Source organism: Piliocolobus tephrosceles, chromosome 1 (genome assembly GCF_002776525.5).
Source record: "Piliocolobus tephrosceles isolate RC106 chromosome 1, ASM277652v3, whole genome shotgun sequence".
NCBI lineage: Eukaryota > Metazoa > Chordata > Mammalia > Primates > Cercopithecidae > Piliocolobus > Piliocolobus tephrosceles.
Window position 1 is genome coordinate 5,388,643 of NC_045434.1, and position 17,543 is coordinate 5,406,185.

A 17,543-nucleotide genomic window follows, 5' to 3' on the forward strand; every position below is an offset into this window, starting at 1 on the left:
CAGTATATAATTATTAATGCAAAAAATTATAGTTTAAATTCTAGCATAATAAATATTTGAACAAAATATTGTGGGATTACAGAGAAAAGAATGGCTAACTGTGCCCTGGGGGAATGGGAATAAACTTACTGAAAAGCGAATCTGTTAGTTTTGTACCTTCTCATACTCTTTGAGATTTCCTAAATGCTGAAATTAATAAGCACAGAAGATAGAGACTGATAAAATTTTGTATTATGTCTAGTCTGCTTTCGAGAATAAGTACTACAGTATTAGAAGAGACACTGAAGGCCAGGCATGGTGGCTCACACCTGTAATCTCAGCACTTTGAGAGGCTGAAGCAGGTGGATTGCTTGAACTCATGAGTTCACGACCAGCCTGGGCAACATGGCGAAACCCCGTCTCTACAAAAAATACAAAAATTAGCTGGGTGTGGTGGTGCACACCTGTAGTCCCCGTTACTCAAGAGGGTGAGGTGGGAGCCCGCAGCTTGAGCTTGGGAGTTGGAGGATGCAGAGAGCTGAGATCTTGCCACCAAACTCTAGGCTGAGCAATAGAGAGCCAGATCTTGTCAAAAAAAAAAAAAAAAAAAAAAAAAAAACAAGAAGAAGAAGAAAAGACAGAGAGGATTGCTGATATGGAAAAATGGAAAAATTTGGGGGTTTGCTTTAGTTATGTTATTAATCACTTTAAATGAAGTGCTGGAATTACAGGCATGAGCCACCACACTCGGCATAAAGATGGTTTTAATTCTGTCATTGATCTATTTGTCTTCTGTATGTTGTGTTTTTTTTCTTTTATTCCTTTATTATTGTCTTTTTAAAAATTTAACTTTTTGTGGTGTATCATTTTGATTTCTCTTTTCTTTCTTTTTCTGTATATTTTTAATGTATTTTCTTAGTGGTTACCTTGGCAATTCCAATTAATATCTTAAACTTATAAGCCTAGTTTGAATATATCAATTTAGTTTCAAGAGTATACAAATATTTCGTTTGTGTACATCTCCATTCCTCCCCTGTAATATTATAATTGTCACAAATTACACCTTTATACATTCCCTTTCCAGTAACAGATTATAATTATTGCTTTATGAACTTGCTTATTAAACCCTATAGGAAAAACAGAAGTTACAAACCATAAGAAAAGTATGAAAACAGTGGATTTACATTTACCTTTATAGACACCTTTATCTGTGGTTTTAAAAATTTTTATCACAGTTTTAAGTTACTGTCTAGTGTCCTTTCATTGCAGCCCGAATGTCTTTCACATTTTTTGTAGGGCACTGTACTGACAAAAAAAAAATAACAAAACTGTTAGCTATTGTTTCACTGGAAATATCTTAATTTCTGCTTGCTTTAAAATAAATAAGTAAATAAATAAATATATACATATATATATATATATATATATATATATACTTGAAAGATAGTATTGCTGGGTATAAAATTCTTGGTTGACAGTCTTTTTTTTTCTTCTCCTTTCCCACTGTTGATCCTACTGCTTTCTAATCTCCATAGTTTCTGAGAAGAAATCTGCTATTTGTCTTGCTGAGGCTCCATTGTACATGAAGAGTCACTTCTGTCACTGTTTTCAAAATTCTTTCTATTTCTTTAGGTTCTGACAATTTGATTGTAATGTTTTTTGTGTAGAGCTCTTTGAGTTTATCTGCTGGTAGTTTATTGAGCTTCTAGGATGTGTGTATTGATTTATTTTGGAAGTATTTTTCCATTAAGACTTCAAATACTTTTCTGTCATATTTCCTTCTGGGACACCTATAATGTATATGTTAGTATATTTGATGATATCCTGCTGGTGCCTCAAGCTCTGTTCATTTTACTTCATTTGTTTTTCTGCTTCTCATATTGAAGATAAGACAACCTCAGTGTTCTTACCTTCAGGTTCACTGAACCTTTCTAACTCTGCTCATACCTGCTTTTGAGCCCCTCTAGTGAGTTTTTCTTCAGTTATTCTGCTTTTCAGCTCCAGAATTTGTTTGGTTCCTTTTCATAATTTCTGTCTTCCTACTGATACTCTCCTTTTTCTCATACACTGTTTTGCTAATTTTTTTGTTGATGGTTTTCTTTAGCTCATTCAACATATTAAAGACAGTAGATAGTTGATGTAACACCTTCGACTAATAACTACAATGGGCGTTAACAGGAGAGATTGATTCTATCAAATCTTTTTTGTTTCTTTATTTTCATTATGTTATTTTTTATTTTTTGAGAACTGAACTTTTTATCTTATTTTTATTTATTCATTTGTTTTGAGGCAGTGTTTCACTCTTTTGCCCAGACTGAAATGCAGAGCTTGATCATGGCTCACTGCAGCCTCAACCTCTTGGATGCCACCATGCCCGGCTATTTTTTCTTTTAATTTTTCTTTTTCTTTTTTTTTTTTTTTTTGACAGATAAACAGTTTCTTTATTCATCCTCCTCCTCCTCCTCCTCCTCCTCTTCTTCATCTTCTTCTTCCACCTTTTTCCGGGCAACTTTAGCAGGACCCTTTGCACCATCAAACTTTCCTTTTGACTTATAGTCAGCAACATCCTTCTCATACTTCTCCTTCAGCTTTGCTGCCTTAGTGATGTAAGGCTGCTTTTCACTGTCATTTAAATTATTCCACATCTCACGCAGCTTTTTTGCCACGTCTCCAATAGAGATGCCGGGGTTTGTGGATTTGATCTTGGGACGGAATTCTGAACAGAACAGGAAGAATCCAGACGGTGGCCTTTTGGGAGCATTAGGATCCTTCTTCTTCTTGCCTCCCTTAGCTGGTCCATAATCCTTCATTTCCCGGTCGTAGCGCACTTTATCTGCCTTTGCCATTTCATCAAATTTAGATTTCTCTTTCCCGGACATCGTCTTCCACCTCTCAGAGCACTTCTTGGAAAATTCTGCAAAGTTCACAGGGACCTCTGGGTTTTTCTTCTTATGTTCTTCTCTGCACGTCTGCACAAAGAAGGCATAAGCAGACATCTTGCCCTTTGGTTTCTTCGGGTCACCTTTAGCCATCCTGACTGTATTGTTCGCTAGTCTCTTTTTCTTTTAATTTTTCATAGATGTGAGGTCTTATTATGTTACCCAGGCTGGTCTTGAATTCCTGGGCTCAAGGAATCCTCCTGCCTCCACCTCCCAAAATGGTGAGATTACATACATGGGCTACCATGCCTGGTGAGAACAAGACCTTTTAGACATTATGTTGTGGTACATCTGGAAATGTAATTCTTGCACTCTCCAGGGATTGCTGAATCTTACTTGTTCAGGGTTGAAGTGATTATCTGTTTGTGACTTTTGTAAACAGTTTTTGCAAGGTGTGTAGTTTTTGTTATATGTGGTCACTGAAGTTTCTTGTGTTTCCTCTGTGGTCCGCTATTGACCTAATAAATATTGCTTTAAATATCTGGCCTCAAAAAGGAGAAAGAAAAACAGAACACACATGCATTTTCTTTATATAATAAATTCCTTGGAAGTTTCTTAGGCCCGTGGGTGTTGAAGTACTGGTGGCCAGCTTTTGTGTTGGTTCCTTAGTAATCAAAAGCAGCAATGAGATCATGCAGTCCAGTATTTGGAAGACTAGGTCCTTTTTGTGTACCTTGGCTTCAGGAAGCCACACGAGGAATGCAGGAGGCTGGCTCCAGGCTGCTTCCTGGAGCTGCTGGGGTTGTGGCTGTGGAATGAGTGATAGCTGCTACCATGAAAGATGGGAATTCCATGACAGTTATAACCCTCTTTTACTATACGCCAGAGTTCCAAAATAGTCACTTCTGATAATTTCTGTCAATTGCATCTTTAGATGATATCTTCTTGGCTTTTTTTTTTTTTCTTACAGGCGGGATACCTGAAATGCAGAAACATAATGTATATATTTTTGCAGTCATTTAGAAAGCATGAGGGACTGGTAATTTAACTCAGAAAGTATATTCTAAAACCCATGTCTGTTTGACTAATCCAGAAATTCTGGAAAGAAATGTACCTGCTATCACATCTGGCTAAGACCTTGGTCATATTCTGTACAAGTTGGAAACCCAAAGGCTCCTTTCCCACCATTTAGAGGAACCTGAGTTGAATCATGTGCCTTGGCTACTGAAGAAACTACTAACCAGGTTTCAATTTTATCCATGTGTTTGGTCCATTGATCTATTTGTCTATCTTTTCTTTCTTTTTTTTTTTTTTTGAGACAGAGTCTTGCCCTGTCACCCAGACTGAAGTGCAGTGGCACCATTGCAGCTCACTGCAACCTCTGCCTCCCGGGTTCAAGTGATTCCCCTGCCTCAGCCTCCCAAATAGCTGGGATTATAGGCTCACGCCACTACGCCCAGCTAATTTAGTATTTTTGGTAGAGACAGAATTTCTCCATGTTGGTCAGGCTGGTCTTGAGCTCCTGACCTCAGGTGATCTGCCCACTTCGGCCTCCCAAAGTGCCGGGATTACAGGCATGAGCCACCGCGCCCAGCCATGAGATGGATTTTCATATAAAATTGTGTGAAAAGTTCATTAATATGGTTTCAGATTCCATATTGCAAATAACCTTCAAGAAACTACTGCTTGTATAATTTTTATGTAGTATCAAAGACATTACAAAATAATTACAATTATTTGAAAAGCGTGTTAAAATACCTCTCCCTTTTCCATCTGTTTGTATGAAGCCAGGTTTTCTTTATATGTCATTCAATTAAGCAGTATATGGCAATGAATGAAATTCAAAGCTGATATCAGGTTTTTTTTTTGTTAAGGTAGGCATCAAAGAGATTTGAAAAATGTAAAATAGTGCTACCTTTCTTACTTATTTTTGTTTTGGAAAATATGGTTACTTTGTCATAGAAATGTTAGTGATTTTTAAATGAAATTGGATTATTGTTATTTTTAATGAATTAATAAATACCAGTTTCATTTCTAACATGTAAAATATATATATATATATGTATATGTGTGTATTGCCCATGTAAACAAATGCTCTTTAGAGTTCATTTTTTAAAGAGTTTAAAAGGGTCCCAAGAACAGAATGTTTCAGAATTGCTGCCCTAGGAAAATGTATTAAGAAAATAAAGTACACGTGAGGAAAAAGAAATTGAAATTGCATTCTGTGGTTTACACTTGGTAGACAAAGGAGCAGTTTATTTGGTCAACGTAGTTCTTAATCAGGTATCATATACACTCACTGAATTCATTGTGTCTTTCTCAAACCATTTGTACCTAAGACATTTATTGGTACAGTATTGCTATTTTTCTGATGCTAACATGATCATTTACTTGAGGATTATCGACCTTTATAAACTATGCTAAAAGGCTTTCAGAAGTATGAAAACTATAAAAGTTTGCTAGTTGAGCACCTACTTATTACCTTAATCTCTTCCTTTTTAATTGTACTCTTAGTCAATTCTGTGGGCTTACTTCACTGATGAGAATTTAGTATATATGTATATATTTCCTGGGACCTGTGGACAGTTCATTTAGTCAAGTATAAATGTGAATGAATGCAGTTCTATTCTTAGGCCTTCCAGTGTTTGGTGAATAGCCCACTAAAGCTGAAAATATCTGAATGTATATTTTTCTTCATGTTTCTCTTCAGGATGACGTAGCTTTGCCAAAGGCTTAGAAGCTAAGCAGAAAATGAGCTTAACATCTTGGTTTTTGGTGAGCAGTGGAGGCACTCGCCACAGGCTGCCGCGAGAAATGATTTTTGTTGGAAGAGATGACTGTGAGCTCATGTTGCAGGTAATTTTGTCAGCCTTCTCTGTATGTTTATTCAAACCTGGAGATTAGTATATAATCTTTTTCTACTCCTTTAGAAAACAGTGCTATTTAGATTTGAAGTTTCTCTCCTTTTAGCTCCAGCTATCATTCTGATTAATTTTTTGTCCCCTTGAATCATCTAAAAAAAAAGTTCTAAGTCTTGAGGATTCTATTTTGAAAAATAAGTTCTCAGAATAAGGAAGTTTATTAGTAAGTAGAAAGTTTCCCATTATACACTTTTAAAATAAGACATTGCAAAAATCAGCACAGCATGGAGTAAAACTGAATTTTGATCACTGATACTTCAGTGATAAAGGAAGTTAGCTTCAGCACTTTTAGAGATGTTCATTATGATACCTGCCAGGAGTTCAAGCATAAGTAAAAATTGTTGACTATTTTTAAAAGCAAATTTTATTGTGTATATTTAAGGTATACAATGTGATGTTATGTGATACATACAGATAGTATAAAAGTTACCGTAAGTTACTCCAAGTAAAATAGATCCTCAGGAGTACGCAGCCTCAGGAAGAGGGTCTCTAGGAGTTAGAATCAGACGGAGGAGGCATAGACTCTTCAGGGAAAACACTATAAAACAAGCTCATCCAACCTGGGGCCCAGGATGGCTTTGAATGTGGCCCAACACACATTCATAAAGTTGCTTAAAATATTATGAGGTTTTTTTGTATTTTTTTTTTTTTTTTTAGTTCATCAGCTCTTGTTAGTGTATTTTATGTGTGGCCCAAGACAATTCTTCTTCTTCCAATGTGGCCCAGGGAACCCAAAAGATTGGACACCCCTGCTGTAAAAGGACAGGGACTAGAGTCTTTCATTCTTGCCAGAAGTTTAACAGGAAAAAAGGCCTGGTCAAAATTGTCTGTCTTTGCGGTTTTACGCTCAGATCAGCTAAGGTTTTCCCATTAGTATCAAGAAACGTGATTAAGTTAGCAGTCTTTGTTAGGATGTAAATTATATATTTCTGAGGGATTTTTATTAAATTTTCATTGAAATATCCAAATGGGTTGTGAACTCAAGTTGTCATGCACCTTCTGGTTCAGCTTAATTTAGAGGAAATGTGCATTTGATTATGTAGAAATGAAAACAGATTAATGCTTAAGTGGTTAGATATCCATTACATATTCTTCCTGTTCCCTCAGTTTTCCTTGACCCAGTCACTGCATATTGTGTTCTGTCATCTTGGTCTTCTGCTTAATTCCTGTGGTGGGTGCTGAAACACGTTGATACTTTATATACATTTCATAAGTAAAAACATAGGATTTTTTTTTTCATTGGCTGCTTATTTTAAAAAATAGTTACACAAATGGGATTGTCTTATTCTGTGAATACTAAACTGATCTTCTTTGCCTTGAGTTCCTGACTACTCTTCTTGAAAAGTTGTTACTGTCTTTATTAAACAAACAAACGATGTATTCTTGGGATCCCACATAACAGGCCCACTCCTCACTCCCGAGTCCCCGGAGCTGTAATGGCATCTCACTCAACTCCGTGCACTCTGTTGTTCTCTTAAGTGTGCTCTATGTTTTGCTGTAGGTGTTTATGTACTGTCAGTGGTCACCATAAGCAGTTGGAGGGCAGGGTACGCTGTAGATTAAGGATATTCCAGATTTCAAACAAGTTGTAGACATAGCGAAGCAGCCTGTCCTAAATTACTTCCTCCCCATATCATTTGTTCTCAATATCCCTGATCTGTGTTTATCACACTCCTTTGAAAGCCACCATTCTCTGGCTCCATGAGCAGCTGTTGGACTCCTTTATTCCTGTATCTAATAGTAACGTTTCACTTTACTTTGGAATTTACCTTTTCTCAACTCTAATTTAATTTTTTTCTTTGAATTTCAGTCCATTGTCCAAAGGATTTCTGCCCTTTTTCTGTGTACTCTTCTCCTCAGAGACAGATTATTTATGAGGATCCATTAAGTATTTATTGAGAGCCTACATGTACTTGAAATCTCACTTCTCTTACAACATTTGGAGGTTTTATCTTCAGACTAGATCAACTTGATAAATCGACAATGTGGTGAAATTATTTTGCTGAGTGGTGCTATGTTGCTTCTTACCAACTTAAGAACTGAATTTAGTATTTCATTAGCTTAACCAGAAGAAAAAAAAAATTAAAACAATGAAGACAAAAATGAATTTTAAGTAATTTTTAGATTTAATGCAGGAGTTTTTTAAAATCTCAAGTTGGTCCACCCTCAAGTCTCCAGCAATTAATCACTTCACCTTTAAGTTGGCCTACCGGTTGCCGTTTCTCACGGTAGCTTCTGCTGCTGGCAAGCTGTGATTCTCTCTGTATTTGCTTGTCTCTCTACTTTTCAGGGTGGTAGTTTGCCTTGTGACCTCAAGTCTCTGATAAAAGTAAGATGAGTTTTTGGTTTTCAGTTTGTTCAACATTTTTCTTATTATGAAGATGGGAGTGGTGACTTCAAATTCTTTGCATGTTGAAGCAGAAACTGGAAGTCATGTCTGTTCCCCATTTTTGATACTCCCTTTGCTTTTAGTATACCAAGGTTCACATAGTAACCCCGTAATACACGGTGATCAAGTTCCGATTCATTGGCTCACAGGCTCACAGACCGTTTCTTCTGTGACTATAATGATATTTCCTTTCAATACCCGCTTCCACAGGCTTATAGTTCTTCTTTCGGGTGCTTCCATCTGCAGACAACTTACTAAGCTCTGGAGAAAGACAGAGAAAACTTTAAAAGAAACTTAAAAGCAATTTTCAAAAACCACAGTTTGCCATTAAAATACCTTTTTTTGACTTCCAGTCCCTTTCCCTCTTAGAGCTGTCCCGTGAATTCCAGCTTTAGAACCCATATTTTAAGTGAAGATAATTCTGCTCTGAAACATACCATATTGTGTCTCTTTTCCTCTAAGTCTTTGGACTCTTCATTTAGTTTATGCTCATTTTTAGTTTTGAAAGAAGAAAATCCTACAAGGTAAATTTTTTTACAGTAAGATGTATAAAACATGGTAAAATTATAATTCACGTGATTTCTCTGTAACAGTTTTAAATTTAAAAAATTAATACATTCAACAAAGTCAGCTGATGTAAATTCTCAATAGTAGAACATGTGAATTTAGTAGAAAAGAATATCTTTCAGATTCAATGCTTTCCTCTTTGGGGAGTGATGCTAAAAATTTTTGTTGTATAGTGGCACTATTTTGATATCATTTAATCCACGTTAACTTTGATATTTCTGTATATTTACTGTTCTGTTAATGCTAGTATCTAGCCAAAATGTGATTGGTATTTATTCTAGTATTTTCTTGTATTTATTAACTTAAAAAATTTCTTTCAGTCTCGTAGTGTGGATAAGCAACATGCTGTCATCAACTATGATGCCTCTACGGATGAACATCTAGTGAAAGATTTGGGCAGTCTAAATGGGGTAAGTTAAGGGTTTATTTTTTGTCTTCTTTGAACATTTGTTTAATATTGTAAGAAGAAAAATCAGATTACATTTCCTAGCTACATTTTCTTTTTCTTTAATTTGTATTTTATTTTTGAATGCGTATCAGGTACATAGCACTTTGGGGACCATCCAGTAGAAAATGAAACTAGCCCATGTTCCAAAGAAACTGTATAAGCAGATGAGTCCGGAAGGTGGTTGTCCTTGTCTGTGATGGCCAAAGAAGACTTCTTTAAGAAGCTGGAACCTAAGCTGGCCTTCACTGTATGGCTGTAATTTGTATGAGGGGAAACGGTAAAAAGTCATGGCAGTAAGAATGCAAACAAGTACTCTCAACGACAGAGAAGTAATGGTTAACTTTAGAAGATAAAGATGGAGCCAGGCGCGGCGGCTCACACCTATAATCCCAGCACTTTGGGAGGCCAAGGTGGGGAGATCACATGAGGTCAGGAGCTCGAAACCATCATGGCCAACATGGTGAAACCGTTTCTACTAAAACTACAAAAGTTAGCTGGGCGTAGTAGCGCATGCCTGTAGTTCCAGCTTCTCAGGAGGCTAAGACAGGGGAATCACTTGAACCCAGGAGGCAGAGGTTGCAGTGAGCCAAGATGGCACCACTGCACACTCCAGGCCTGGGTGACAGAGTGAGACTGCATCTCCAAAAAAAAAAGAAAGAAAGAAAGAAAGGTGCCGGAGAGTAGACAACTTTCTCTGCTAGAGTAAAAAAGGTGAAACAACATAACTATTTGCCTTCACAAATATAGTACATTATCTAAACACCAGTGTTCATTATTCTTGGAATTCATACGTTGAATATATTTTTGTGTTACTGAAGTGAATTTTTTCTGATTTCTTCATTTGGTCTTTCTAAATTTGGCATAATATAAGTAGCCACAAACTAAAAAGAATGCTAAAGTATTGAATTATTTCTCTTATTTCAGTTTCTTCATTTTCTTATGGTTCTGCAAACACAAGCAAATACTGTGTTGTTCGTGTCTGTGCTATTGAAATTCTTGAAGTGAATTTAACAGAAATAAGTGTATCCCAACTGCTTCAGGCTACTCATGCTTTTCAAATGTGCATAAAACATTATATACAAGAGCATGCAGAAATTTGGCAAATATGGTAATACATTTTTTTTTTTTTTTTTTACCAATTCTGAATTGACCTGCTACTGAAGGACTTTTATATTTATTCTTTGAGATAAATACAAATTTTTTGTAGGCATGTTTTTCTGTTGGTTTTATTCAGGACTTTTTTTTGTTCTCGGTTTTATTCAAGCCTTTTTTTTTTCTCAAAGCACATAGAATTAAGTGTACGTTCTTCATGTTTGCCTTGAAATCTCTCACATTTGGCATTATTCACCTTTTCAGATTGATGCTCCATCATTACATTTTCTCTTGCTCTTCTTCCAAAACAGCAGTCTTCCTGCTATACTATGTCTTTCTTCAAATAACTTAAGATTTTCTTCAGTCTACTATTTCTCCCATCTCCCTTGCCATTCATAAAAGTTGTACACATTTTTTAAAGTAAAGCTCAAGTTCTACTTCTTTTTGAAGAGATGAAACAGAGGCCTGTTTACTTAGGAATTTTAACCTGCTGATGTTGACATGTTGAAAGGGTTAAAATTAGCAGACATGGGCAAAGTAGGTAGAAACTGTTGTAACAGTAGGCATGAATGTTAGCAATTTTGATTCTCAACTCTTCTCCTCTTTGTGAGAATTTCTCTCTTCCTTCTCCACACCCATAAGCCTTTGTGTGCTTGATTAGCCTGGTATTAAATCTACTTTGATACCTCTGTAGCTGTGCTGAATTATGAGCTCCTGAATAAGTTCGTGTGCCTTCTGCTCCTGTGAACACAGTGCCTAGCAGAGAGTTCTGCACAGTGCATGAACCCAGGAAATCTTCCTTGAGTGGAATTGAATTAATTTTCTACTTGAAGAATTTATAGTGAAAAATTTTACCTTCTATATGTGGATTATTTTAACAATGTTATATTGTCTTTAAGTCTAGAAAGTTTCATCTTGACAACAGATGAACAGTGGTAGTCTGCATGTCTTTACATTATTATTTTGGAAAATAGTGGGAATTACATCAGCATTTTAGTCTTTTAAAAGACTATGATCAAATATGGAAATTACTTGGCGTTGGTTCCAAAAATAATCAGGTGAAATATGAATGATATCTTTCTTATAATTTGATTATACTCAATAATATTGTGAAAGATACTAACTCATGGAGAGCAACATCTGCATTTTGAGTTAGAAATCAGTACCAGGATTTGAAACTCAGATATGTTATTTATCAGCAGTGTAATCTGGGACAAATCACTTAATCTCTCTGAAATTCAGGTTCCTCATATATACTGCCTTCCAAAGTGTATAAACGTGTTATGAGCTGAGGTTTATGAAAGCAAAGATGCAGTGCAGAATCTTTCTTCAGCTATTAAATGATGAAATAATTCCTGTTCTGTAGTGTTGTTACGAGGATTAAATGTAACAGTACATTTGAGTGTGTGCTTAGTGTAGAACTTTAAAGCGTTACGTAAATTATAAATATACTGTTACCCAAATGACAGCCTAAGAAACATGCCATAAAGGTCTTTAGCAGCCAGAAAATGTCGAAAGTCTAGGAAGTACCAACTGTCATGCATTTTAATCATAAGAGAACTTGTAGACTATTATTCACAGACTATTTACTATTCTTATCCATATTATTCTAGAACTTTAAGTATCAGGTTAAAGTAGTAATTTTGGAGGTAGGGGACACAGTGTAGTGGTTATGGACCCAGCTTTGACGTCACCTTGGACAAGTTACCTAAGTTCCCTATTCCTCAATTTTTAAAAAAAATGGTACTCACAGGTTGTGTGTTTTGTGTATGTTGTGAAGATATAAATAAGCTAATAATTTTAAACACAACAGTACATAGTAAGCATTCAGTAAATGTAAGTTATCTTTATTATGGTAAGAAAAGCAGCAAAGACAAGTTTAGCACCCTGTAGCCTATACACTTTTCAAAGAATTCACTGTTACTGTTTAGAAAATCACTTACCAACTAAATTCAACGTAAAAATGATCATTTCCACTGCTGTCCTCTTTCACCCTATCCCAGAATACACTCCCAAGGGACCTAGATTTACAACGTGTGGAATTGCCGCCAGAAATGAGGTGGTTCTGCCTGAGAAAGCTATAGTCAGTCGGTTCCGTTGCTGATTTTTTTTTTTTTTTTTTTTTGAGACGGAGTCTCGCTCTGTCGCCCGGGCTGGAATGCAGTGGCCGGATCTCAGCTCACTGCAAGCTCCGCCTCCCGGGTTCCCGCCATTCTCCTGCCTCAGCCTCCCGAGTAGCTGAGACTACAGACGCCGCCACCGCGCCCAGCTAGGTTTTTTTTGTATTTTTAGTAGAGACGGGGTTTCACCGTGTTAGCCAGGATGGTCTCGATCTCCTGACCTCGTGATCCGCCCGTCTCGGCCTCCCAAAGTGCTGGGATTACAGGCTTGAACCACCGCGCCCGGCCCGTTGCTGATATTTTAATGGGCCATTTTCCTGCAAGCACATTGAAGGTTCTCTTTCTTGGAACCCCTGTTTGCCTTCAGTTCTCTGGTAGCCACCATGGCCTCTGCCACACCCTTTCTGTGCCATTCCAAGCCTGCCATTTGTTGCTGTACTGCCCCCGTCAGCAGCCTGTGTTCCAGCCACACTGTGTCCCCTTTGCACACTGGAGTTCCTGCCAGCATCAGACCTGTGTGGTATAGAGTAGAGAATGGTCTTCACTAAAGGTTGAAAGGAAAGGTTAGGGAAGGAAAGGAGGCTTTTGTAGCTGGCAGAGAGATTGAGGTGGTTGTACTCTGTTCACTTTCCCAGATCATCAATGTAATGTATGCTGGCTATGGGATTTTATACTATCAATTATGTCATTTAGTTGTATGTAAATTAAATAGGTATTTATTTAAGTTTAGTTTGCTTCTATGGGGTTAGTGGTTTGAATGGAGGAATTTGGGGAGCTGGTTTAGCTTGGGCACCTCATCTTTCCTGATGTGGAATACTCATAGGATTTGTAGTTCAGAGAGCTAAGTTTGAATCCCAACATTGCCACTTCCGTACTCCAAGCTCTTAATGATTACTTCATTCTCTTTGCCTCATTTTCCTCACCACCAGGTAAAGGTGTGTTCAAATGGCACCGACAAAGAAACAAAACTCATTTTTTTTTTTTCTGTATCTAAGCTATTAAAATTTGTTGTAGTTAAATGATTTTTCCTCTTGCTCTTTGAAATTTTCTCTTTTCCAATGGTAATTTTAGGCCTTCAGGAGACTATTTCCTCACAGATGTTTTCACTTGCATTTTTGTGAACTGAAACTTTGTGTCTGGCTCATATTTCCTAAGCCTTTTTAGACTTTAGGGAATAGTTCTGTCATAAATGGCAGCATATTAAAATTATATGTTTCTTCATCTCTGGAAGTGCCAAGTACACATGTTCAACACGCAACAGGTGTTTAATATTTAAGAGAGTTATGCAGTCTTAAACTTAAATGGATCTTCTAGGTCATCGTAGGCCTTTTGAATAAATGTGGTATTTTAGGTTCTTAGAGACAGTTTCAAATAAAATTGGCTCAGATTTTCAGAACTGTAACACTCCTCTTCAACACTGTATCTAGTTGTTTATCTTTTGCCTAGCAGACATTACTAAATTAACATTTTCTTTCATCCTTTTTCATCATTTTCCTCATTTCTCCTGTTTTGTAATTACAATCATACATCCCGTAATGGCAGACCATATACATGGCAGTGGTCCCATAAGATTATAACAGAGCAGAAAAATTCCTGTCTGTGTTACAATTGCATACAATATTCAGTATAGTAACATGCTGTATTGTATAGGTTTGTACCCTAGGCGCAATGGGATATACAACACAGCCTGAGTGTGTAGTAGGCTATATTATCTAGGTTTGTGGAAGTACCATAAACTCTGTAATGTTCGTACAGTGAAGTAAATCACTTAGTGATGCGTTTCTCAGAATGTTTCCCCGTTGTTAAGCAATGCATTAATGTATCCTCTTAATACTTTGGTAAACTCAAGACATAAGTTTGAAAACACTCTGAAATCTTCATTTTGGAAATGAACCTGAAGTTAGAGTTTATGTCTCAGAAGCCTTTGAATTTTCTTTGTATTCCAACTTCAACCTTTCTGTAAAACATGTTGGAAGCTTGTGATTTAGGACAACTCATAACTCATTCTAAGATATAATCTAGAGTCTTCATGATATTCCACTATCTCCATATATATGCTTGAAACTAAGATTGTAACTTTTTCTGATTTCTTTTGTAGACTGAAAACTGTTATTTTATGGCATATTACAAAGAGCTATTTATGCATAGGAATTTGAGGGTTTAATAACCTAATCCATTTATGTATTTTACTGTAACTTCCTCACCATGGAAGGGCAGTTTTCTCAAATAAGCTATTATGGCCATCTCAAATCTAGTAATATAGAAGATGATAAAAATGGAATTAAAAAGGAAAGAATAAAGTAATTTTTAAAATTTCAGTTTATCAAAGAAAAACTTGTTGGGTGTTTATTTAATGTCTGCACAGGCAGTTAAGCATAACCTTTGTTCTGTGTTCTATAAATCTAGAGCAAATTCTAGGGCCTTAACTCTAAGTAAGCCAGTGAAGATATAGTCATCACCATTTAGCATCTGTATCCAGTGGACCCTTTTTTAAAAACATATGTACAAATAATTTACAAGAGAATAAAAACATATTGTACAAATAGTTTACAAAAGAATAAAAACATGTTGTATAAATAATTTACAAAAGAATAAAAACATATTGTACAAATAATTTACAAAAGTAAGAATAAAAGGGTAATTAAAACAACTTGAAATTTTACTAAAAAATTGGGCATGACAAACTCAAATTTTCTTCCATGTTTCCCTATTATTTAAAGGTATATACTGGTCATCAGTGACATGTATTCACCTGGAACATATATCCGTCTTACAAATGCTGATTCCAGATCTCAAGTACTGTGTGCCTTTAGTTGATTCTAGTGTATTATTTCTGGTTCTTCTTGTTCTTGCATGGTCAAAACACAGTGTTTTAAAAACTTTGGCTGGGCACAGTGGCTCATGCCTGTAGTCCCAGCACTTTGGGAGGCCAAGGTAGGTGAATCACCTGAGGTCAGGAGTTTGAGACCAGTCTGGCCAACCTGGTGAAACCCTGTCTCTACTAAAAATACAAAAATTAGCCAGGTGTGGTGGCAGGCCCCTGTAATCCCAGCTACTTGGGCGGCTGAGGCAGGAGAATCACTGAAACCTGGGAGGCAGAGGTGGTAGTGAGCTGAGATCTGCATTGCACTCCAGCCTGGGCGACAAGAGCGAGACTCCATCTCAAAAAAAAAAAAAAAACCTTAACAGCTTATAATTTTGTTAATAGGATAGCCATCTTTTTTCCTCCATAACTGCAAAACATTTGTTATTTTTAGATTTATAAACAATAATTAGAAGCTCAACCCAATAATTTTATGTCTACATCATCTCTTTCCTTCTAGTCACCTTTCTATAGATACTTGTGTTGAGAATATGTCCACTTACATACTATGTCAAATAAGTATTGGAACACAGATGTAAAAAAAAAGAAAGAAGGCTGTCAATATTGCTTGTAAAATATGACACTTCTTTTAAAATGAGGCTGGCCACGGTGGCTTATGCCTGTAATCCCAGCACTTTGGGAGGCCACTGCGGGAGGATTGCTTGAGCCCGGGAATTCAAGACTAGTCTGGACGACATAGTGAGACCCCACCTACAAAAAATTTAAGTATTAGCAGGGTGTGGTGGCATGAGCCTCTAGTCCCAGCTACCGAGGAGGCTGAGGTGGGAGAATCACCTGAGCCTGGAAGGTCGAGGCTTCAGAATGAGATGTGGTCCGTGCCATGCACTCCGTCTTGGGTGACAGAGCGAGACCCTGTCTCAGAAAGAACCCCAAAAACAAAATCCCCACAAAACCCAAAATCATTCATATTCTTTTGGAAAAATACTGCATGATTCTTACTGAATGACTAACTGGATGAAAATTTCTTTTTTTTTCCGTGGAAACGTTCTTTCTCATTGATTCTTGCATTAGAGAAAATGTGTCTATGACTGTCTTCATCTGAAGACACAGAGTCAGTTATACTAATTTTGCTTATGCATCATTATTGTAGTCTAGAATCCCACTCTCTTGTGTTTATCTTATAATTATGAAATATCTTCCTGTCTGTTTTCTTCTCTTTGCCTTTATGAATGTTAAATCAGAAATTCTGAATTTTCAGCTGTGCTCCTTAATAGGTGAAAAAAGAAACCCCAAAATGTATTAAGATTGTATCTCCAGAGGTCTTTTATATCTTCTTGGAAAGATGAATATTTTGGCCACTGCAGTAAGATAACTAAAGAATGATGAAATAGTGATTTATTTCACTATTGCATCATACTTCTAGGTCTGTGCTTTTCACTACAATAGCCACTAACCGTGTGTGCCTGTTGAGCCCTTGAAATGTGGAGTAGTCTAAATTTTAAAGACGTAGTACCAAAAAAAGGAAAAAAAAGAATGTGAAATATCTTGTTAGTTTTTATATAAATAATTTGCTGAAATGGTACTGTTTTGGATATATTAGGTGAAATGTATAATATATTATTAAAACTAGTCTCACCTCTATCTTGTTTCCTTTTTTATGTGCCCACTAGAAAATATAATTTGGCCAGGCATAGTGGCTCACACCTGTAATCCCAGCATTTTGGGAGGCCAAAATGGGCATATCATTTGAGCCCAGGAGTTTGAGATCAGCCTGGACAACATAGGGAGACCTTGTCTCTACAAAAAAATACACAAAAATTAGCTGGGCATGGTGGCATGCACCTGTAGTCCCAGCTACTCAGGAGGCTGAGGTAGGAAAATCACCTGAGTCCGGGAAATCAAGGCTGCAGTGCACCATGATCGCACCACTGCGACCCTGAAAGAAAGAGAGAGAGAGAGAAAAGAAAGAAAATATAAGAATAAATGTGGCTTACGATATTTTTTGTTGGTTATTGCTTTTGTTATTTTGTCTTATTATTTGGGTCACTTTTAGCATTGTTAGGAATAATTGATGAGTAAAGATTAAATAGTTACTAGGATGATAAAATAGCAGAATTTCAACATATCGGAAAAATAAGATCACTGAAACCTTATAACTCAGATTCCTAAAAGGATCCAGAGGACCCATATGACAATTGCAAACTGAATTCAGTTTTATTCTATTTTCTTAAAGTAAATTTTCTTCTTCTTCTTTATAATAATTCCAAAACTAAAAGTAGTGAAATGTCAATGCTTACACATAGTCAGAATTTCTCAAAAAGCTA

The 17,543-nt window shown here is 36.5% G+C and overlaps 1 protein-coding gene and 1 pseudogene across 11 annotated transcripts in view; one reads left to right on the forward strand and one right to left on the reverse strand.

The window, feature by feature from the left end:
- Nucleotides 1-17,543, forward strand: part of CEP170 (centrosomal protein 170) — a 131,783-nt gene that overhangs the window by 23,805 nt on the left and 90,435 nt on the right. For all 10 annotated transcript variants that reach the window (XM_023216170.1, XM_023216172.1, XM_023216173.1 and 7 more), the window contains exons 2-3: nucleotides 5,569-5,714; nucleotides 9,056-9,145. In XM_023216170.1, coding sequence (XP_023071938.1) covers nucleotides 5,610-5,714; nucleotides 9,056-9,145 — 195 coding nt within the window. In that variant the 5' untranslated portion in view covers nucleotides 5,569-5,609. The remainder of the gene's footprint in view (nucleotides 1-5,568; nucleotides 5,715-9,055; nucleotides 9,146-17,543) is intronic.
- LOC111545218 lies at nucleotides 2,389-3,030 on the reverse strand (annotated as a pseudogene). Its single transcript, XR_002732372.3, has one exon. The product of XR_002732372.3 is annotated as a high mobility group protein B3 pseudogene (transcript).